Source organism: Spinacia oleracea, chromosome 3 (genome assembly GCF_020520425.1).
Source record: "Spinacia oleracea cultivar Varoflay chromosome 3, BTI_SOV_V1, whole genome shotgun sequence".
Lineage (NCBI taxonomy): Eukaryota > Viridiplantae > Streptophyta > Magnoliopsida > Caryophyllales > Amaranthaceae > Spinacia > Spinacia oleracea.
This window is the reverse complement of record NC_079489.1, coordinates 156515024-156538251: the sequence shown is the minus strand read 5'-3', so window position 1 is coordinate 156538251 and position 23228 is coordinate 156515024. Positions and strand designations below refer to the sequence as shown.

General features: G+C 36.7%; 4 protein-coding genes across 5 annotated transcripts; 3 read left to right on the top strand and 1 right to left on the bottom strand.

The window, feature by feature from the left end:
• On the top strand, positions 1-5426 carry LOC110789732 (uncharacterized). The gene is made up of 3 exons (XM_021994443.2): positions 1-245; positions 1618-2514; positions 4971-5426. The coding sequence occupies exons 2-3, from the start codon at positions 1655-1657 to the stop codon at positions 5143-5145; spliced, it is 1035 nt and encodes a 344-aa protein (XP_021850135.2). The 5' UTR covers positions 1-245; positions 1618-1654; the 3' UTR covers positions 5146-5426.
• A 1922-nt stretch (positions 5427-7348) lies between these two features.
• Positions 7349-10016, top strand: LOC110789707 (transcription initiation factor TFIID subunit 14b). Of its 2 annotated transcripts, none has more exons than XM_021994413.2 (6): positions 7349-7537; positions 7661-7749; positions 7938-8159; positions 8256-8443; positions 8543-8640; positions 9726-10016. In XM_021994413.2, the coding sequence occupies exons 1-6, from the start codon at positions 7430-7432 to the stop codon at positions 9810-9812; spliced, it is 792 nt and encodes a 263-aa protein (XP_021850105.1). In that variant the 5' UTR covers positions 7349-7429; the 3' UTR covers positions 9813-10016. The 2 variants fall into 2 exon arrangements, with proteins under 2 accessions (XP_021850105.1, XP_021850104.1); XM_021994412.2 differs by having other exon boundaries at positions 7352-7537; positions 8531-8640.
• Positions 10017-13049: 3033 nt separating this feature from the next.
• LOC110789706 (protein SMALL AUXIN UP-REGULATED RNA 10-like) lies at positions 13050-13892 on the top strand. The gene has a single exon (XM_021994411.2). It carries the CDS (start codon positions 13108-13110, stop codon positions 13417-13419), a length of 312 nt encoding a protein of 103 aa, XP_021850103.1. The 5' UTR covers positions 13050-13107; the 3' UTR covers positions 13420-13892.
• Positions 13893-17785: 3893 nt separating this feature from the next.
• Positions 17786-22491, bottom strand: LOC110789730 (uncharacterized). The gene is made up of 5 exons (XM_021994442.2): positions 22263-22491; positions 20294-20452; positions 20111-20192; positions 19838-19954; positions 17786-18478 (listed from the first exon to the last, which is right to left on the bottom strand). The coding sequence occupies exons 2-5, from the start codon at positions 20410-20412 to the stop codon at positions 18428-18430; spliced, it is 369 nt and encodes a 122-aa protein (XP_021850134.1). The 5' UTR covers positions 20413-20452; positions 22263-22491; the 3' UTR covers positions 17786-18427.
• Positions 22492-23228: the final 737 nt, after the last annotated feature.

Genomic DNA, 23228 nt, shown 5'->3' with positions numbered 1-23228 from the left:
TTCTCTCTCCTGGTTTGCTACGCAATTTATCTGTGTGGGGGTGACCTTTACCAAATCGGTGTCCTGTCTTCCTTCCAAACAAAGGCCAGACAACCCATCATCAAATTCATCATCTTTCTTCTTCTTCTTCTTATTCTTCTTCTTCTTTTTTGATTTCTTGAGTCAAATTATTAACTTTCATCAACCGTTAATCTGCGTGCGTCAAAAGGGCTCTTCTTCATTTCCGTTTCTCTCTCCTCCTCAAGGTACGCCTCATTCTACCCCTTTTTTTATATCAAAAACCCTGAATTTGTAATTTCTGTTTGTTTTCTGTTTGTTATTTTTCCCTTGTCCTTTTTCGCAGCTTGGATCTTTCTGCTTTTTTCAATACTGTTTATGGAGGTAGATTTTTCATTTTTGATTTTTTAATCATGTGTTGCATTTTAGGGTTTTACTTTCTGATTCTCAATTGATCTGGGTTCCTAATTTATTTGTTTTAATTTCAATTTTGTATTTATTTTTTTAATAATCAGAGAATTTATTTGTGGTTGATTTATCTGTTTTAATTTGGGTGTTCTAAGCTTTTGGCGTTGGTGGTTGGTGTATTCGATTCTGAAAGTTCCTCAAATTTGTGGAAATTAAGGTTTTTAGTTCATAGCTTGTATATAGGCAATGGTATTTCATAAGCTAGGCTGAGAGTAGAGTTGTACTATTGATTGAACAATTTGAATCAGGTTTATGTTTTTTCATATGAATGTTGTATATAGTACACTGATCAAGCTGTTGTTAAATGGGGTTTTAACTTTTAAGTTATCATGCTCGAGGTTCATTGCCCGAATGCCTATACTTACATAATTGTGGGTTATAGTTTGGAATAGCCTTTCTTTTGTTTAGTAGCAAGATATAAGATGGTGTCAAATGAAGTTTTAAGTTATTGTGCTTGAACTTCATTACCCTTACGAGTTACGAACATACCTTCTGCTATTTATAAAAGTTCGAAATGGCCTTTCCTCCGTGTGATAGCAAAATGTAAGATGGTGCTTTATACAATTTCATGTTGTGTGTATGTGTGTAGATGTCCTGTAGAATGATTCAAAAGTGTGCTTATTTAGGCTTGTTATAAACTTATAATGGGCATTGTCTACTTATAGAGTTTGCAACTTGTTTAAACATTGTCTTCGAATGCAATTTTGTGACTAGTGTTTTGCTCATGATGTGATTGCTTGACAACATTGTACCTATTATCCAACTAAGGTTCTGTTTGGTAGGGTGTTACGATTTTCCACTTTTCACATTTTAGGTTGTTTGGTTAAGCAAGGGATGGAAAACAATTTTCCATAACTCCCTCAAACTTGGAAAAACCTTTTTCCATTTAAAAGGGAGGGAAACCACTTTTCCACCTTTCCTCCTTACCTCCCTCTCCCTTCTTCCCCTCAATTTTCGCCATCTTCTCCCTTTTTTAAGGAACCAAAGAAAGGAAAACTAGTTTGAAATTGTGTTTTCCCTTGGAAAATGTTTTACATGAAAAATCATTTTACAGTGAAAACGTTTTACACCAAACCAAACAAACCCTAAGTGAAAAAAGATGGGGTTTTTTAACGTCTCTGACTTGATTTGTTCATGATTTTCTGACTTCAGAATTTCCGAGGCTATTCGGTGGGACTGGGTAAAGGAAATGGCAGCGGAGGAACATGCTGACTTATCAGTTTTGAATTCCCGGTTAAGTGAAAGAAATGCATTGTGGAAGGAGGAGATGGAAAGATGTGAATCTCAAGTTGATGAATTACAAGTGAAATATATGGAGGTAAAAGCCTCTATTGATGGGTCTGAAGAGGATGCAGACAAGGAATTGGATATTCTATTGCGGAGAGTGAAAACGGCGGCAACTTTATTGAACTATTTAAAGACAAGAGCACGAACTATGGCTGTTCCTCATTTAGCACAAGCATCTTGTGGGATAAAGAAGTTGGCAGGGGTAGGATTTGTTGACAGGGATGGAATTCCATTATCTAATTGGTGTAAAAATACTGATATTTTGTCCTTAGATGGTCCTAGTGATGTAACATCTACAGGAACTAGTGACCAAAGTGGTCTTGATCGTGATAAAGATGGAGCCTATGTATGCGATCTACTAAACTCCGTGCATATGGTTACAAATGTGATGGAAACTCTAGTTAAAAGGGTTTTAATTGCAGAGTCTGAAACTGCTGTTGAGAAGGAGAAAGTCAACTTTGGTAAAGAAGAAATTAAGAAGAAGGAAAGTCAACTTGAAAACATGTCTTTGAAGCTGGAGGAAATGGAAAGATTTGCTTTTGGAACTAACTGTATATTAAGTGAGCTGCGACAACGAGTTGAAGACTTGGTTGATGAGACATCTAGGCAGAGACAGAGAGCTGCAGAAAATGAGCAGGAACTTTCTCGTGTAAAGCGTGATTTTGAGTCTCTGAAATCATATGTCAGCAGCCTCATCAGTGTAAGAGAAACGCTCATTTCGTCTGAGAAACAATTCCAAACTATTGAAAAGCTCTTTGAAAGGTTAGTATTTGTTCAATTCTTTACGTTAAGAACTTTGAATAATTTTTTTCCTCATTAAGCTTCATAGAGATGCTAAGTTTCTTGCCTCCTTTTTCATTGTTGCTGTCATTATGAATTCAAGCATTTCATCAATATGATGATTATAGGTTAATTACAATATTGATGATTTATCATTATCATTACCCCATTGCCTCAAAGAGGCTCCCGCAACAAGCGGGGTAAGGGGGGGCCGGACGTACGCAACCTTACCCCTGCAATTGCAGAGAGGTTGTTTCCAATTGACCCAAAAGCGATAACGGGACGACCATCTTCTACTTCATGGAAAGGAAGCGAAAAGGTTTTAAGAGCCATTTTGATTTAGTCCATATTGATGATTATGAGAAAGAATTGCCTTCTTGGTAGATGATTTTATTTAAGGCTGAAACTACTTTCCACTTTTATAGGCCATATTTCTATTTGGGATGTCCCATCATAACTGTGCACTCCTCATATCTAGTAAGTTAAATTATGATTTTTCCCATAGTATTCGTACTATTTTAAGGATTTATTGTTGATGCTAGTTCTTAACAACATGTGCCCTGTTAAAGCGGGGCAGAGGAAGTATAACACAATGGCACTTTGGTCCTTTTTGTTTTATACTGGCATGTACACTCCTTCTGAATTGTTATTCTTGCAGCTTGCTCTTCACCTTGTTATTCCGTTCTCCAATTTCACTCGTGTCTAAGCGTACTTAAGGGAGAGGGGTAGATTGCATGCTGCATATTAAATTTGATTTACATAGTATAGAAGCAGTGTGATTTTACATGGAAATTTAGGTTGTTCCACTATATAGAGCAGAAAATAAGGGGAGGAAAGAAGGCTGGCATGTTGAAGTGTCTAATCTTGGTTGTTTGCTTTGATGTTTATGTTCTTATTATAGGTCTTGATAGAGTCAGGCAATTATAACATGATCTTTTGCCTAACCAAGTTTATGATATTTTCTTCATCTTACACTTGGGCTTGTTGTGTGACTGTTGTGATAATCAACATACCCCTATACGTTTTAGCTTGTGCCGTGCTTATTCTTGCTGTCTTAGTAGAACAGTATCACTTTATGTTGTATTGTGCTTCTTTAAATCATTATGCCTTTACATGTCTGGCATTTAAAAGATTACATGACAACTTTGAGATGGAAGGATCAGAGTATAGGCGCACAGGCATCTTCCTTATAACTGTTGGGATGTTCTTGATTGTCTCACAAGTTGCAGTAACAACTAACCACCATGATCAATATTTATGGAGTATTACATCCTGTACAATTATTTGGAAAATTTATGATGCCTTTTTTCATGCAAGAACTTTATTTGGGTCTTTCAGAATGCATGATCCTGAAATGCTGTGTTGTCAGTCCATGTCACCACTCGTCTATTTTAGTCATGTTCAACAATTAGGATATGGCTTAGCAGATAGCAAATTGTATTAGCAGTTTAGCACATTTGTTCTGTAGATACTCGGTATTAGATACTAGTTATGACTTATGTGTATTATGCATGTGTGTGTTAAATTAGTTGTTTGTTCTCTTTTTTTTTTTTTTGTGGCAATTTGTTTGTTTTCTCTTTTGATGTATGAAAAATGACACATAAAATTACAAGGCGTTTTGGTGTCAAAAAATCCTGCTTATTACCTCAGTTTTTTAGACTTCTAAACTTTTTTACTTCCACCTTTTACATGATTTTAATTTAAGACATGAAGGGAAAATACCTTGAGATAATCTTCTTCTAAAGAATAACAATAGTTGGTATTTGAAGAATTTCAAGACTCAAAGTTTGGTTTTCTAGTTGGTGAATTACCAAAGTAGTTTTCTTGATGTATTTCAGAAGTACTTGTTCTAAGAATTCTCAAGCTCTGCCCTGCAGCTGCTCTCACAGTCTCATTCCTTCCTAATTATAGACGTAGTACAAGTTTTAGACAAACCTAACTACCTAAGGCGCTAGGCAAAAGGAGAAAACTTGCACATGGAAGCTTTGTCCTAACATTGAAGTATAAAATTTCAATCTTTATCAACCTATATCATTTTATCATTTTATGTCAATGTCATTTTACACATTAAATAGTTAACCACTAACATGTAATTTACCAAACACTTTACACAAACAACTAATTCAATCAGCTAATCAAACCAGTTAATACAAATAGCTAACAGCTAACAATTAGTCAAACCAACTAGCCGCTAACAGCTAATATCCAAACAATGCCTATAGTTCTAATGCAAATCTACTTTTCAGTGTGCTCCTCTTATGAGCATGTTTGAACAAAGTTGATTCACTAATTCACTATGATTGCGGATTTGTTGTTCAATCTACTCATTTTTTACTCTACTATTCCCGTCTTCCAAACACCCGTTTATTTTGCAATTAAATGTCACTTTGAGTTGATAATAATATTTGCGTGCTTTAATTCCTTTCTTGCAAAACCAGGTTAGCTGCTAAAACAACCCAATTAGAGGGAGAGAAAATGCAAAAAGAAGTCGAAGTACAGAAATTGATGGAAGAAAATGTGAGGATGCATGCTTTATTAGACAAGAAAGAAGCACAGCTATTAGCAATGAATGAACAATGCAAGATGATGGCCCTGAACGCTTCTATAATCTAGGGCCGGGTCACGGGTCACCAAACGGGTCACCCAATTTGCGTGGGTTGGTTTCTTTCTTTATTCTGTACCATTGTACAGCTGCTTTGCTTCTCCATTGACGGGTCGGAGCAGAGCTAAGCACCGGGTAATCCGGGTTTGATATGATTTGATTTTACATTATATGTAGCATGATGGTGGTGGAGGAGGTGCAAGAACTGTACTATTTAGTGAATCGGCTGTTGTAACCAAATGTAATGGATTATTTGTTCAATCAATGCAAAAATCCCCAATGTTGTTTCTCACTCTCGTTTGCTACCCTTTTTTTGTCTTTCAATTGGTATGTTTTTCTGGATTTTAGTTATTGTTCTTGATCTATTTAGGTGAAATAACCAAATAGAGTTTGTGATTTTGTTTTATGGGGGATTGCAAAAAAGTTTGTGTACTATTTTTTGTGAATCGAAACAACGAGGAAAGGAAGGTGTGCCGTCAATGGGGGTTCGCGATGAGGGAAGGGGAAGGAAGGTGGCGCGGTGTTGGTGTTGGCGGCAACGTCGTGGATCGAGATGGGCCATGGTTGGTGGGATGGTGGTGATGGAGAGAGGAGAAGGAAGAAGATATATTGGTTTGTTGGGCGGCGCCAGTCAAGGGTATTAGTTGACTTCGGGTGGGTGGTGGTCGATTTTCGGGTGGTGCATTGGTTTTTGGGTGGGTGTTTCGGGGTTAGTGGTTTGTGGGCTGTAAGGCTGCACCGGTGGTTGAGGGGATTTGGTCAAGCGTTAAGGCTGCACCGTACTAATATAGTCATGGCGGCCATGAACGAGGATAATAGGGGGGGAGGGGGGAGAGAAAATAGGAAAAAGAAGAAAAAAGAAAATAGTTAAATCAATTAGTGATTAATTAGGAGTTAAGTTAATTAAGGGTAATGGGTGGGTTAATTAGATGTGAATTGGTTGCTTACGAGGTTGATGATGTCAATAAGGTATTTTGTGTATTAAATTTTGAAATAGGGGTATTTGACGATTTTTGAAACCCGAGTATTTGGAATTTTTTTTCAAAACTTAGAATCATCTCATGAAAAACCGGTTTATGTTACTCTCTTTAGTTATCAATTTGACAATATCATTATGATCATTTTATGTGCAATACTCCATCCGTCCCTTTTTATTCTTTACGCTTTCCGTTTCTAGTGTCCTATTTTAATATTTACGTTTATGATCATTCATTTTATATTGTATTATAAATGACCTTAATATTCTGTCAAAAATCATGCAAATGATTGTTTAATTATTTAAAATCATTGGCATACTAAACTTTTCGCACTTTCCATTGAAACATTGCATTTCTCACACTTTCCCAATGTCATATTTTGAATATTTACTTGCTATCTTAATGTTGGTGCTCAACCCAAAATGTGCATTTTAAAAGACGGAGAAATTATATTTTATCACGTTTGTCAATGTAATATTTCAAATTTCAATCATCGATATCTTTTATTTAATGAGTAAAAATTATAAAAAATAATATTATAATTCTAAACAATGAGACGATTATATAAATGGCGTCAAAACTCAAACTGTGTCAACTAAAAAAGAACGGAAGAAGTATTTCAATAAATAATTTAATATATGTGGCACACCTTTTTTTATTAATAAAATAGTTTTGTTAAGCAAATATTCATAGAACTTTTATCGGACCGAAGTTAACCAATCGTGGCGTATGGTTTTTTTGATGCCAATGAGCCATAGAGACAATACAAATTATAAATAGGGGCGGGAAAATTCAACCTAAAACCTATTGTATACAAAACCTAAATCTCTTCATTCTTAACCTGTTCGGCAAAATTAGCGGTAGCGGGTAGCGTTAGCGATTGAGTAGCGGGTGGCGGTTAGAGTAGCAGGTAGCGGTAAGCGGTTAGCTGTCAAAGTAACGACTAACTAATATGCGTGTTCGGTAAGAGTAGCGGTTGATATTCTAAAATAAAATAAAAGGTAGACTACAGTTTAAACTTTATTATAAATTTGTCAAAAGTTACCCGCTACCTTAAAAGCTACTAATTTTAACGTTTGACAAAAACTACCCAAATGCTACCTCTATCGCTACGGCGCTACCTACCTTGTCAAAACAGTTACAAATTTTACAAGTAACGTCTTAATTAGATCAAAACGTTACTCGCTACCTCAAACGCCACTGCCGAACCCGCCCTTAATCAAGGTGTATGGGGGTGGTCTCTTTCCAACATACGATTATACGAGTAATTTGATTTCATCATACAGAAGAAACCTTTTACTCCGTATTTCCAATTGCAATGACCCAAACACCACCTTCTGCCCCAAAGGATGATTCCAATCGCCCCGAAGCTACAGCCTCACCGATCAATAAACCTGAAAATTCTCCAGAGGAGAGAGAAAATAAGGTAATCCTACTTAGTAATGCTTTTCGAATTTCCCCAATTCTATTTGTGTTTTTTTGGGTTCCATGCATTTTTCTATTGTTTATCTGACGCCTTATTACCTTTCAATCAATGGGTTATGGCAAGAATTTGAGTCGAAGAGTCAAGGATGTCGAAATTTCCGTGCCAATTGTTTATGGAACCATTGCATTTTGGCTTGGTAGGAAGGCGACTGAGTGAGTTTTGCTTCTCTTTTGTATGGTGTTTCGATTTTGTTATTACACACCAAGTGTTTGATGAAATGTGTAAGTGAAATTTTGTGTCTTTTTGTGAATGGTATGTATTTGTTATTTCCCACCAAGTGTTTGATGAAATGCCTGAGTGAAAGTTTGTGTTTTTTTTGTTTGGTGAATGGTATGTGAAGGTCTCAATCGCATAGATGGACTGTCTATGTTCGTGGGGGAACAAATGAAGATCTGAGTGTTGTAGTAAAGCGTGTTGTTTTTCAACTCCATCCCAGTTTCAATAATCCTATAAGAGTTGTTGATTCTCCGCCTTTCGAGTTGTCTGAATGCGGTTGGGGTGAATTTGAGATTGCCATTTCACTCTACTTCCACAGTGATGCCGGTGATCGGAAGTTGGACGTGTGAGTAAAATCTCTTTGATTTCTTTGGTTTTACTGTGTTTAAGTCAAGTGTGGCAATGAAGAGTGGTTTTCTCACTGAGTGTAAATTTTGTACAGATTTCACCATTTGAAGCTATACCCTTTAGAACAGAATGGTCCACAGTCTACCAAGAAGCCCGTTGTTATGGAAACATATGATGAAGTTGTTTTTCCTGACCCTTCGGAACAGTTTCTTGCTCGTGTACAGAATCACCCTGCTGTTGTTGTGCCTCGGCTTCCTGCAGGTTTGGAGTTGCCATCTTCGGGTATGATGTGGTTCTTCTTCCGTCTTTGTTTTTATCGTGGATTTACTTTTTGTGAACTTGATTTGTCGGTTTATTTTAATGACATAGCTTCTACTGAAGAGCGCAGAGGGAGCATGAAAGATCACCCACTAGGCCATTGGTTCATGAATTTTTCGGAAGCTGATGAATTGCTGAAACTTGCTGCAGCTCGTCAACAGGTAGTTGCAATCATCTAGTTTCCAAATGAACTTCAATTTTGTAGTTTTTCTTAATGTGGGATTGACATTGGTAACGATGGTAGGAATGTGTGAATGATAATCTCTAAATTAGTGCTTGGTTAAAACTTCATCCTTTTTTTTCATTTGTGGGGTGGTTAGCTTGTTTTATGGATGCCTTTCTCTTTTATGGTAAGAGGTGGATTCTGCAATCATATTGTTGGGTTTTGAGTTGAGCTTCTTTTTTTTTTCTTCTGGTTTCGATACAACATGTTGAGAAACTATTGTTAGAAAAAAGTAATGACAATGTTCAATGTTCAAAGTTCAAACAATAATCGTCATATTTTCTGCAAGGATTGGATTGACAATAGGAGACTACAGGGTGATGAGGTTGGGTACTTTGGGGCACATAAACCATCCCTTTGCCCACTATCACAAGCTAAATAACATATTATTTCATTCCTTCTGAGTTCAAAACTTCAAATAATGAGAGGGATCTTATAGGAAAAGTCACTAGGGTGTCTTGGTAATTCTTGATGACTTTGAGTTGCTTGGTATATCCGTATATTACGCACCTAAGTAAAACATTTTCTTCATGCATAACCTCGATAATTAAGAGGATGTCTTAGTTAGACTCTATGGTATGACACCACCTCACATATGATAAGTAGAGCATAAGTCCATAAATGGCCACACATCATTGCAAGTTCCAAACTTTTGACTTTCAAGAACGCATTATACACATGCATATAAATTATTGTGTGTGTGTGTGTGTTCGCGCGTGTGTGTGTGTGTGTGTGACTGTGTGTTTGATGATGCGCATGCACATTATGTGTGTAGGCCTGCACGTGTGCGCTTGGGTGTATGATATAGTACGTATATATACATTGCTCATTTGTCCATTGATTATGCATTTACGAACATGTTATTTAACTGCTTGCACATGCTCAAACCTGTTGCTCATTTTCTTAAACCAAGATGCAAATCTTATGACTGTAAATCTATTCATTTCACTATAGAAATCCTATTTTGGGTATTTCCTTCTGATTGACATTTTTCATTTATGGCACCTTTCTGTTTCGTGATAGGTACAAGCCCATATTGTCAAGCTAAGAAGACAAATGAGTATGGTGGAGGGCTCATCCGGGACTGCGGATCCTGCCTCTGCCTTTTAAATGTATTAGCTGACTTAGAAGAAATAGCTGCCCTAGCAGCTTTTTTGAGCTTGAAAGGATTGCTGATGTATGTGGTAAAATGTAACAACGTCAAATTCATAGCTTAACATGAATTTTCTTTTCATGTGAATTGAGGGCTTTGTAAATTGTATATTCTGGAAGTGATATTTGGGCACATTAATGTGGTTCTTACGTTTTCACTTACTTTCATGTCTACATATAAATTAATCAGCTTTTGTTCTCTTCTTTTTCCTTGACTTATCCACACCTCTCCCCTAAGCTGCTTTGATGGGGAATGGTCGAAGGTTTATGAAAACTCGATTATGAATTTTCTTGTATTTTTTTGCTCCTCTCTCTGCAACAAGCAAGACAACTGTAGTATGAATTTTTTGACAGCAGCAGAAGTTTGAATTGGATGATAATCGCAGGTCAGAAGACCTAAGGTTCTTACTGAGTAAGCTGTTTTTTACTGCATTAAGGTGTGTCTTTTGCTTGTTTTTTTTTTTTTTTTGTCTTATTTAATTATTTTGTATGTGATAAACATACTAGCAATTTTTGTGTATATCCCTCCTGAGATTAGCCTAATTCTTGTTTATTTTTAAGTGCTTCTGCAGTAATTTCAGTTTTTATGCCTTCTTCAGTTTCTAACCATTCTGCAAAGCATAGTTTTGTTCTGGTTGTATAATATATATTGTCTGTTGTTGTTCATCTATAGTGTTTGGAGGTAATCGAGTGATTGCTTATGGAATCCTGAAGAGCCACCAGAAGCTTGTATCGAGACATCTCAATCGAGTGGAATGAGTGCAACAGATAATAGGTACTTTACTAATTCCTAAGCTACTCATTGCCAAAGTTTAATCTCTTCTCTCTCGTATTGCATTAGCTATTTTTGACGCGTTAAGTGTGTTGGTTTTCTTCATTGCTGAAGTAGTGTATCTGTTCATATAGGCTTGCATGCACAATGAAACTTCTATTGACAGTCTCACTCTCAGCTGATACATGATTATGGTTTCAGTATGGTATCTCATTTCATGTGAACATTTATAACATGGTTATACCCATATGCTATCCTAGTGATGTTGTCTGTAAAGATGGCTGTGGGCTGGGGCGGGCCGGGCTTCATGCCGAGTCCACAGGGCCGTGGGCCTAATCGTGCGGGTCCACGTTGTTTCGTGCTGTGCCGAAAAGTTAAAAATAAGGCCCAGGCCCGGCCCAAGCCACGTGCTTTCGTGCCGTGTCTGGCCGGGCCCACGTGCCTAAAGCTAATTTGACTAAATTTAACGTGCTTTGTCGTGCCGGGTCGAGTCGTGCCGTGTCTTGTCGTGCTTTTTCCAAAAAATTAAGGCCCGGGCCCGGCCCACGGCTTCGTGCCCGTGCCGGGCCGTGCTTTTTGCGTGCTCGTGCCGGGCCGTGCTTTTTTCGTGCCGGGTCGGGTCGGGCTTCGGCCCGGCCCGGCCCACAGCCATCTTTAGTTGTTTGTAAGTACCAATACTAGTATTCCCTCTGTCCTGAATACTTGCAATGAATACTTGCAACAGTTTGATTGTCACATTTGCTAAAACACTAGTTTGACCGTAATTATATACAATTACATATTTTTTAAAAAAATTAAAAAATTGATATTTGAAAAAGTTTACATTAACACGAATCCAACAAAATATTACACAATAACATTTGATTTTTATATTTAAGTAGAAATTTTGGTCAAAGTTAATATATGAATAGCGCAAAAGTCAAACCGTTAGCAAGTTCAGGGAATATATCGTTGTAAAGTCAAAATACCCTTATTTATATACCAATGTGGCAATTTGGCTGCCTCTAGTAACCCTTCACAACCCAAGAGGCCTAAGCTAAACAACATGCTTATCCATACAAGTTTTAAGATGATTGGTATTCCATGTTTTGTCTTTTTCTTGTTCTCCCAAATCATTTTTCCTCCATGGCCACATGGGGTTGTTAACTTGTTATAAATCATGTTTATTGTATCTTGTTTTGTTAAATTCTTGTCTGTATTTGAGTTTGATTATCTTATCCAACTCTCTTTGTTTTATCTATGGATATTAGGCTGTGGGGTCATCTCAAGAGTTATAGATGAAAGAGAAATAAACAGTTTTGGAGATGGTAGAGCAGAACAAAGAATTTCCTAGGCTAATTAAGACTTACAATGACCTTCTTTGTGGTCCTTTTGGTCTGTTTTTGTAGGGTAGTTTAGTGACAACTGACAAGAATAGCATGTCTTTGCTTGTTAGTTAGCTTATTGGGAGGGTATTACCAAAGAAAACATGCCTTTTGTTGATTGATAAGCTTTAGCTTTTGAGTAGTAGTCTCCCTTTTGCACCTTCGTCAAGTAGAGATGGCCAACGTGGCGGGTTTGGTGGGTCATGGGTGGGTTTGGTGGATCGTGGGTTGGGGATGATTGACACACGACCCGCCTCAGTTAAACTCGGGGTTGGTCGAGTCGTGGGTTGTGTCAGAAAAAATGAACACACGGTACGTGATGGGTTGTGTGGGTCCGATGGGTTACTACAGGTTTTGGGGCCTGGTGTGACTCTGATGGGTCAGGTAGGTTTGGTGGATTTAGACGAGTTTTAGGAGCTAATGTGGTCCAGATGGGTTTGGACGGTTATTTAATCGTTAAAAAGTTACAAATTTTATATGAACTTAAATTAATTACTTTTCATGTTATTGATATACTCATGTAAATATGGTTAATGTATATTTAAACAATAAAATTAGATTTTATTAGCATTTTAAACATACAAAACAGTTTAAATTAGGATATCATGTTATTGATATACTCATGTAAATATGGTTAATGTATATTTAAACAATAAAATTAGATTTTATTAGCATTTTAAACATACAAAACAGTTTAAATTAGGATGGCGGGTACGGGTGGGTCGGTTGTGCCATGCTGAGTTGTGTCAGGTCCGATGGGTTAGGTTAAAATGGGATGTGTAGGAAAAACTCGACCCACGACACATCAAAAAAATATATGAGTTGGACGGGTTGTGTCATGGGTCATAAGTGGGTCCCACCCACATGCCCCACTATGGGTTGTGTTGGGGTTTTCTGGTCAGACCCGACCCATTGGCCATCTCTATTGTCAAGTATTATTCCATCGTGTTCCCATTTGTCATCGTAGTCCTTTAGCTACATGTTTGTCATCATCAAGCCCTTTGACCCACATCTTGCTTTGTCAATCTCCTAATATAAATACTCTTTTAGCCCTCCTCAAGCAATACAACTTATTTATTAAGTTCATCCTTCCCCTTAAACAAGCCTGTACTTTTTCATGGCTTTGAAGAGGACCTCAAATAGACAACCCCATCAAGCCTTGGCCCTCAAAAAAATCCTTAGAAGATGTTCAAGCTTTGTTGGGGAGAGTGAAGATGAACTTATTCAAGATGTTCCAAAAGGCCATTTTGTTGTTTATGTAGGACAACATCGAATTCGATATATCATTCCTGTAACATGGTTGGCTCACCCCGAGTTCAAGGCTCTTCTTCGACAAAGTGAAGAAGAGTATGGATTCAAACATGAAATGGGTATCACTATTCCTTGTGATGAACCCTTTTTCCTCTCCGTTGTATCTACTTTAGGGTGAAAAAAACGAACATGGTTGGCTCACCTAGGGGTGTTAATGAGCCGAGATGAGACCGAGCTTGGCTAAGCTCGATAAGGATGACTTGAGGGTCGGCTCGAGCTGGAAGCTCGTCGAGCCTTGAAAACCGAGCTTGGCTCGAGCTCGGCTCGATATGGGCTCGGTGCATACAACTTAGTCTTGGTGTTTGCTTCTTCAAGTTGTCCCTAAAGTCTTGTGAGCCTTGGTTAGAGTGAAAGTTTGATGGAATTAAACAGCTTAGTCTTGGTGCATTGTTTCTTTATTCATTTCAAAGGCGGGAGCCGTCGTTATTAGGTGAATGCCGCGCCTAGATGATTACATGAGGGTCATGCAGTTATGATCTCACCTAATTTTAACTTATTTTTCCTAAATTTATCTGAACATATATGGAGTATTATGTGACTCAGATTTCTACCTTTAAACTTTTAATGATATTTGGTAAAACTTCACAATAAGGAACCTTTTTGCTGAATTGTCTTTGGTTTTTACTTCTTAAAATACGTTGGCGTATTATGTGATCAAAATACTGGTTTAGATTTTGATTTTGCTGATAATGCAAGAAATCTTTGAGAGAAGAGGATGTGGTTGTAATTTGTAAGAAGCTAACCCGAAACAATCTGGTGCATTTGTATTACAAATGGAGCTAGGCATGGGTCGGGCGGCACGTAAGCTGTCAGAGCTCGGCACAAAATGGGTTCGACACGGTAAAAGCCCGTTGTAAGCCCGTTATCCATGTCACGAAAGACACATCGATAGACTATGGGCCATGCATATATGGATAATGGATAATGGATACCATATTACCATTTTAGAATTTTGGTATGAGCCCGACACGAGCACACAAGGCCGGCCTGCACTCAGACACCGTTATTTTTAACCAATTACTCCCTCCGTCCCGGAATACTTGACCTGTTTTCCTTATCGGGCCGTCCCTTAATACTTGACCTGTTTCTAAAAATGGAAATATTCTAACAATATTATATTATTTCTCACTCCACCCCTATTAGCTCACCTACTCCATACAAAAAATAATTAAAAATTCAACCCCTACTCTCCCCCAACCCCATTCCTTTACACATTTCCCTCTAACTACATTAAAATAATACCCCACTATCAACTACTACCTATTAAATTAAATAAGTCAATTCAAGTCCCTTAAACTCTGTGCCGGTCAAACCGGGTCGAGTATTCCGGGACGGATGGAGTAATAGAAAATCTAAAAATAAATATGTGGCCCACTTACTCCAACTGACACGTGTGGGTTTCACCCATCTAAAAGTAAATACGAAATATGACTATTAGTTTCGGACAGATAGGATATACTCCATATTGCGTCAAGTAATTAATCAAATGGGAGAAAGTCTTGCGTTATACGGAGTAGTTGTTCTGTAATCAACTTGTTTGGTTTCAGGAGTGCCAATTCAAACTACAAATTGAACGAATACATACTTGTAAAAGACAATAGGTTGCGTTTGGAAACGTAAAAATTCATTTTTCAAATACTAAAACGATGAAATTCAGTTCAAATACTTCAAGTGAACAAATACATACTCCCTCTGTCCCGGAATATTTGACATGTTTTCCTTATTGGACCGTCCCTTAATACTTGACATGTTTCTAAAAAAAGGAAATATTCTAACAATATTATATTATTTCTCACTCCACCCCTATTAACCCACCTATCCTTACTCCATACAAAAAATAATTAAAAATTCAACCCCTACTCTCCTTCAACCTCACCCATTTACACATTTTCCACTAACTACATTAAAATAATACCCCACTATCAACTACTACCTATTAAATTAAAAAAGTTAATTCAAGTCTCTTAAACTCTGTGCCGGTCAAACCGGGTCGAGTATTCCGGGACGGAGGGAGTACTTGTAAAAGATAATAAGTTGCGTTTGGAAACATAAAATTCAGTTCAAATACTAAAACGATGAAATTCAGTTCAAATACTACAGGTAAACAAATACATGCTTCAAACTAAAAAACTGGAAAAAAGAAAATTATGGACGAAAGATGGGGTGACACGTGTCATCTAATGATTTATAAACGGTTTTTTCATGAAATGCCCCTGGGGTTTGCAATAATGCACCAAATACCCCTGCGCGTTTCAAAATTCATAGAATACCCCTATTTTTCCGTACTGTTCATTAAATGCACCTGTACTTAACGGACGTTAGCCTGCCGTTAGCTGTGTTTTACCATTCTACCCTTAATTCATATTTGGGGCTATTAAGGATGAAAAACCCTAAAGAAAATCAAAAAAAAAAAAAGAATCTCAATCTTCTTCGCTTTCTCTCTCATCTCCCCTGTTCTTCTTCCTTGAATTCTACTCAAACGCTACAAAATCTGGGTGTTCTTTGGGTGAATTCGGGACAAAAAGGGGATATTTGAAACGATTTCGATCTCACCCCCAATTCATCAATGGCAGATTCACCTCAAATTACTCAGAAACACAAGGCTCCATGAGGGTTCGATCTCACCCCCAATTCATCAACAGCCATTGATCTTCTTCCAGTGATTTGGTGGTGCAAGTGGTGGGAAGTCCGACGAATCCACCATTGTCGCCGACGAAGGTTGAAGGCTGGCCAATTCCGCAAACTCCAAGAAGAGGAAGGAACCCGAGAAGTTGCAGAAGGTTGAAGAAGTGGGTCCTGTTTGGTGGGTTGAAACCTCCAAGAACATCTCCCTTCATTTTCAATTCGATCCAGATGGTCAATTCTCTGCTAATCTCTCTTTTTTCTCTTTCTCTTGGTTTCGCGTTTGTAATTGTGGTTGCAAATTTGCAGGGAATAAAAAATTTAGGGGTACTTGAGATGCAAATTGCTTTTATTATTTTGTATATTTATTGAGATTGGTGGGATTATTGGAAATTTGAAGTTTAGTTTTTGAGAATGAGATTTTTGGGTTGTGTTACTTTGAGATGAATTTTTGTGGAAATTTAATTCAATTTAACATGATAATTTGATTTTGTCTATTTTTCCTTCCTTTTAATGATAGATTCCAGAAATGAATTTGTTATCTACAGATCCCTTAATATTGATATTGTGGATTGTGGATTAAGCCTAATTAGTAATTTACTTGTGAGTTATCAGGAGTTCGTATTAATGTTTGTTTATTCAGAGGTTTAATTGGTTATTTTGAGGCCTCTAAACATGGAGGATCTGAGGCAAGCAAAGAATCAAGTAATGAATTGTAAAATCCAAGAATATGAACTTGAAAATTTATTTCAAACACTATATAAAATGTTAAATCTTACAACTTTGCACTTCCTGTACTGCAGTTTCTGATAGTTTTGCTTATGAGGGTGCAGTACTGAACGAACTAAAGCAGTGGAAGGAGCTCTATGGAGAAGGAGGGTCAAGAAATGAGCAACTTACTTACTTCTTATAGGAAGGTGGTATGGAGAAGGCGGGTCAAGAAAGAAGGATCAGTTGTAAGAGAACTCTGAGTCCTCTTTGGCAATAGATACATATCATAAGGCACTGAAGGAAGCTTATGTAATTTGTATTTCTTGTTAAACACTTTTGGTGGGCGAGTGGGAAAAAGCGAGTTTTAGATATAGATGCAACGAGGGCTGACATATATCTACTTATACCGTATTCTGTATTAAGAGTTTGCTCATGTTGTATAAGAAAAATAAAGCCTAATTTAACTTACAATTAATTTATGTACTACCAGTTACTGCGGCAGTAGCCATTTGTATATTATGTCTTATTTAACTTACAATTAATACTTGTTCTATCTCTTCTAAGTACTTGAATTTGAAACTGAGTGTCTAATGGTTAATTAAAGTTGGTGTGCATTGCAAACTTCTTCTGTTTATTAATGGAAATTTGTTACAAACTGCTCTACTTCATTGTTACTTTGCTAGGAAAATTAGAAATGCAAAATAGCCGTTAGATTCAAATTCTGCAGTTTAAAAGCAGTTTGGGTATTTGGTGCAAACAACTTTATAAATAGGTGTATACTATGCAAAAACTTTATATGTAGGTGTATTATGAATTTTAAACATGACTTAACGGAGGACTAACGGAAAGTCATAATAGGGGTATTTGGTGAACAGTTTTGAAAAAATAGGGGTATTCTATGAATTTTGAAACGCGCAGGGGTATTTGGTGCATTATTGCAAACCCCAGGGGCATTTCATGAAAAAACCGATTTATAAAAGATGAGTGACACGTGCCATCTAATGGTCTATGATTTTCTTTTTTATAGACTAGGTATAGATAGGTTGCGCTTGAAAACGTAAAATTCAGTTCAAATACTAAAACGATAGGAATTTAATTTCTGGAATTGAAATGTTGAAATTTATATGGTTTTTAGAAGTTAGAGATGGAACTGAAGCAACATACAAAGACAATGCTTGTATATAATTGACATATCTTCGAGATCAACATTTATCGTAGCGCTCGATCTATTTGACAAAGTTACATTACTATGAAGATCAATTTGACAAAAAAAATAACCAAATGTTGCTCCCCACATATAAATTAGTCATTAGTTCATCAGTAAGATGGTTGTAGATCGGGTCGGGCATCACGTAAGAAACACGGCCTAGCACAAGGATGTAGTTGTGAGTCAGGTCTGGGCCGCAATTTTTTGGAAAAAGCACGACAAAGCTCGACAGGATAAAGCATGACAAGGTTCGGCTGGATAAAGCACACAAATTTTAAAATTAGGCTTTAGGCACGGCGGTCCAACCCGGCTCAGCACGTGGACCTTGTTTTGAAATTTTCTGCCCAACCCGGCCCCTATGCAGAATGGGACTTGCCCTTCAGGCACATGGCCCGAAACCCAATCCAGCCCGACCCACAGCCATCATTCATTACCATCAGTTGTGTAGCTCAAAATGAGTACTTCATCCTGAGACAAAAACACCAAAATTCTCCAAACATATGATCATACACCATAATTGTAGAATCCTTCATCAGTTATTGGCTTTATCTTCGTTAAACTTCTGGGAGGCCATGGTTCCTCCTATTTATCCACTCCCATCGAGTTGCCCGTGTGAAAGAAGATGAGCCATGTATTGCTGTTGTCACAGAAGATTAAAGAGTTAACGCAATATTAAATAGACTTGTTCAACGGGCCGAAGCCCATAGCCCTGTTCAGTCAGCCCTATCTCTCAAATTATAAACCACTCTTAGGCTCTTAGCCCTTCCTTATCAATAAAAAAAATAACAAAACTTCATACATATATTATTATAGGAAAATTTTACAATAGCTACAATAATTTGGTAGTCATTACTAGTTACTACAACCGTTCAATCAAGACCGTACATATCTATTATTATATCAGAACCATTGATTTTATTGACCAAATAATTAATGTAAATTTAAACGGTCTTTTGCAAAAAAAAGAAAAGGAAAATCATAACCATTGATTTTATTGGGACCCATTAAGTTTATTAAATATAACCCTGTAAGGGCTCAACCTACCCCTTTTATTGACCAAAACCCATACCTTGTGTAGGGGCGTTTGGTTTACGGATTTTTGGTATGAGGTATGAGTTTGGAATGATCAAAACCCATACCTTGTGTTTGGTTTAGAAAAATTCATTTTCTAAACCTATACCTCAACCCCACAAGGTATGGGGTTTAGAAACTCAAGGGGGGAGGTGGGTATGGCTCATACCAAACTTTTAGGTTTCAAAATAAAAGAAAAATAGTCATTCCTTATATAACCAAACACATGATATTAGGAATCAAGTTTCAACCCCATACCACCATGGGTTCATTCCTGATTCCAAACCCATACTACTACGCGAACCAAACGCCCCCTAACAACCCATTAAAACTCAACCCTTTCATATCCCAGCTCTTTTATAGAAGTAAAGGGAAAGGGCTTAACCCTGTTTAAAACGGGCTGGACTCGGACTATTAATGGCCCCCCACCCGTTGAACAGGTCTATGAGTGATATAGCTACAAGACCACTTTTGATAATAAACCATCAGTCTATCACAAATACGTTTCCAATCTTCGGATGAAATCCCTTTATAGAAGTAAAGGGAAAGGGCTTAACCCTGTTTAAAACGGGCTGGACTCGGACTATTAATGGCCCCCCGCCCGTTGAACAGGTCTATGAGTGATATAGCTACAAGACCACTTTTGATAATAAACCATCAGTCTATCACAAATACGTTTCCAATCATCGGATGAAATCCCTTTATAGAAGTAAAGGGAAAGGGCTTAACCCTGTTTAAAACGGGCTGGACTCGGACTACTAATGGCCCCCCGCCCGTTGAACAGGTCTATGAGTGATATAGCTACAAGACCACTTTTGATAATAAACCATCGGTCTATCACAAATACGTTTCCAATCTTCGGATGAAATCACTTTAGCATAAGTACGGTTATATCATAAGATTAAAGTGCCAAAGACGAACTTACAGCATGGTAAGAATATGGTGATTTCCCCTGTCGCTCGAAATGTTTTGCCATAATTGAAAACTCAATCGGACCCCAATCTTCCACCTCAAAGCAATTGCCAAGCGCGGCTTTATACAACTACAGAACACAATATGAAAGCATCAGATTATGAATCTTTAAATAATAAGCAAGTGATGGGAAAAGATACAACTACAGAACACAATTTGAAAGCGTCAGATTATGAATCCTTAAATAAATAAGCAAGTGATTGGAGAAGAGAACACTTCAGTTCACCTTCGTTGTGTCTGTTAGCATTTCTGTTCCTGCAGGATAAGATGCGTAAAATTGATCACCTCTGGAGAATCCGGCTCTTGTTCTGCAACGCGCATAACACAATAGACATGTCATCTCTCATTACATCATTGTTCAACATTGAACAAAACATTAATTTTACCAAAACATATAAGCTAGACTTACGTGTTGTTGGTATAACCATAACTCAATACTGCTACAAAACCATAAAACCCAGTATATGAAACAATTCGTCGAAGTTTCTGAATCTTCAATATCTCAAAGCATGCATCATATATCCTCATGATTGATAAAAACTTTGTTCTCTTTTTTCAAGTTGGCAGCCTGTGGAAGATAATGAAAAGAAACAGAAAATGTAAGCCTCAAATCAAACAATAAATCAAATAAACTCCGGGAAATAAGCTCTAACCATTTCTTCACACAAAAATAGGGGATGTGGGTGGGGGTTCTATGTCATTGTAAACCGCCCCCATATCTCTTCTATGCTAATTCCTCCGTATGAAGTAGGAACTTTGCAGTATTGATCGATCCCATCTCGACAGACCGAAGAAATGGTATGCTTAAATGACCAGAGGAAAATTACCCCTTAATCAATTCCATATTCTAGAAGTTGTACGAGTGTCATGGCATTTTTATTGGTATTAATTGATTCCTCTTTCACTTTCAAACTTTTAATTCATTGTTTTTATTGTTCTTACTAATTTTAATTGGGTCTGATTAATTTTGCCAACTTAAAGAAATTCTTAAACAATGAAGTTAAACATATCTGGAAATTTTCCCTTTGTTCATGGTATTAGTCTTAAATCCATGTTATTGTTTGTATAATTTTTAGAATTCTATGAAGTAGATTTTTTTTCCTCAAGCTGAATTGAAAACCCTTTGAATTTTACTTCCTCAAGCTGAATTGAAAACCCTTTGAGTTTTATTTCCTAATTCATGACCTCAACGATTTGATTTCCTTTACTGGGAACCAACCTAATTCACAGAGATTGAAGCAGCTTTACTTCATATTAATGTCAGCAATATATTATTTATAGCGATACCGGTGCCATGCACAATTTCTACCGAGGGAGCAATATTTTTCGGATTTAAAGCCATGCACAATCCGAATGCAAAGTGATTGTCATAGATACAAACCCCCAAAATGAAATACAAAATAAAATTCTTTTTTTCAATTTTGAGCTAGAAACAAACAGAAGACAAACACTATCATTGTGGAGGGGGGTGTATCATTAATTGAGGGTATACTGGTTATTTTTTACATTGACAGGAGAAATCCCCACAATTTCTACCAAGAACTTCATAGATGTATCGTTAAATTTAGAAAAATATTGCTCCCTCTGTTACTAAATGTTCTTCCATTTCACTTTTGCACACTTACTGATACACATTTTACATCGATAATATTTCTAATTTCATGTTATTAAAGATTATAAAGCTTTCAGATGGTTAAAGTACTCATCGAACAGCAAACTAGAGCAGCAAACAGAACACAGCAGCAAGCAGCAAACTGAACACATTAGTTAGGACTTTGAAATTTTGCATCCAGACTTTTATACATCCAATCTCAATCAATAATCCAATCTAATGCAAAACAATGATATATCCAGAATTCAATACAAGCTAGCAACAATTAAACATCTAATTTGACCAGATTAATCAAAAGGCATAAATTCAATTGAATTGGTACAAATATCACGATGAACGAAAAGTAATGAAAGTTGATAAACTTCAAGAGCTAGCCAATATACTCCCTTATCCCATACAATCTTTACCACAAAACCCTAAAATTCGCAGTAATTCAGTGTAGATGGAAGAAAAATGCAGTAACAACTAGCAGATTGAAGAAAAATGCAGTAACAACTAGCAGATTGAAGAAAAATGCAGTAACAACTAGCATATTAAAAAGTACTTGGCGACTACGACATTCAACTTTCAAGAACAACGATCCGAACCCAATACAACTGAAGAAATAGAAGCGACAATGATACGTAATTTGCAAAATGCAACAATAATTAATCGCGTTACAACAATCGCAGAAATCAAATTGCATCAGACTAATGAATTAACAAACAGAAGCAACAATTAAACATCTAATTTGACCAGATTAATCAAAGCAATAATCTGATGTTACCTTGAAAATCAAAACAAATATTGAAGAGGAACCGAACGAATTGATAAGTATTGAAGAGGAATCGAACTAATAAAGAGAGATTTATGGATCCAACTCGAACTGTAGAAGAGGAATTTCAAACTTCGGCAATTTCAGTCGCCATTGATATCGAGCTTCAATATCGCCGTTTATCAAAAAAAAAATTGGGGGAAATTAACTATAAAAAAAAAAAAAGTTTATACGAAGTATTTGTGTAATGACGGGAAAATGATGGAGTTGGGCTGTGTTTAAAATAAGGCTGTATTTTTGTATTTCTTTTGGGTTCAGTAAATAGTAATAAGGTTGTGCTAAGTTTAAAATTGGCCCAAGCTAGATTTTTTTTTTTTTTACCCTTAGACGGTTAAAACTTTTTCGTCTCATGTTAGAGAGTAGAGACATTTGGAAATTTCATCACTAACTAGAGACAAAATATACAATTTCATCTTAATTTTTACGGCGTGTTTGGGAACTCTGATTTAATGAGGAAAGTGTATAAAATTGTGGAAATAGGAGAATTTTATAATTTTAGCTTGTTTGGTTATTTAAATGAAAAAGTGAGGAAAATAAAATGTGTGAAAATCTGCGGAAATCAACTAGTTATATTTTGTCCGTTTTATTTTTCATACTTTTCCCCTCAAAAGTGATGGAAAAACTATGGAAATCTGTGGAAAACAAAAGTAAAAAAGTGAAAAGTATGTGATATTCCAATTTCTCACTTTTCCGTAATAATTAGCCTAACAAATCAAAATTTAGAGATTTCTACACATTTCTTCGGATTTACTTTTCTACATATATCCATAGTTTTACTTTTCCTCACATTTTCAAGTTAACTTGGTTCCCAAACACAATGTTAATTAGAGACTTACTTTTGTAATCCATCTCAAAGTTTGAGATGTTTATAATACCCGTATCAAAATCGTCTCTAAAAGAGATTATTTGGTAGTGTGT

Bases quoted from the DNA above. Each gene is read 5' to 3' on its own strand.
- LOC110789730 (XM_021994442.2), bottom strand. From the start codon at position 20,412: ATGAGGATATATGATGCATGCTTTGAGATATTGAAGATTCAGAAACTT. The intron at 20,193-20,293 runs GTAAGTCTAGCT...TGCGCGTTGCAG, and splicing joins TATGGTTATACCAACAACAC to AACAAGAGCCGGATTCTCCA. The intron at 18,479-19,837 runs GTAAGTTCGTCT...CTGTGACAACAG, and splicing joins CACCATATTCTTACCATGCT to CAATACATGGCTCATCTTCT.
- LOC110789707 (XM_021994412.2), top strand. From the start codon at position 7,430: ATGACCCAAACACCACCTTCTGCCCCAAAGGATGATTCCAATCGCCCC. The intron at 7,750-7,937 runs GTGAGTTTTGCT...TGGTATGTGAAG, and splicing joins CTTGGTAGGAAGGCGACTGA to GTCTCAATCGCATAGATGGA. The intron at 8,444-8,530 runs GTATGATGTGGT...TTAATGACATAG, and splicing joins TTTGGAGTTGCCATCTTCGG to CTTCTACTGAAGAGCGCAGA.
- LOC110789732 (XM_021994443.2), top strand. From the start codon at position 1,655: ATGGCAGCGGAGGAACATGCTGACTTATCAGTTTTGAATTCCCGGTTA. The intron at 2,515-4,970 runs GTTAGTATTTGT...TTGCAAAACCAG, and splicing joins ATTGAAAAGCTCTTTGAAAG to GTTAGCTGCTAAAACAACCC.
- LOC110789706 (XM_021994411.2), top strand. From the start codon at position 13,108: ATGGCTTTGAAGAGGACCTCAAATAGACAACCCCATCAAGCCTTGGCC.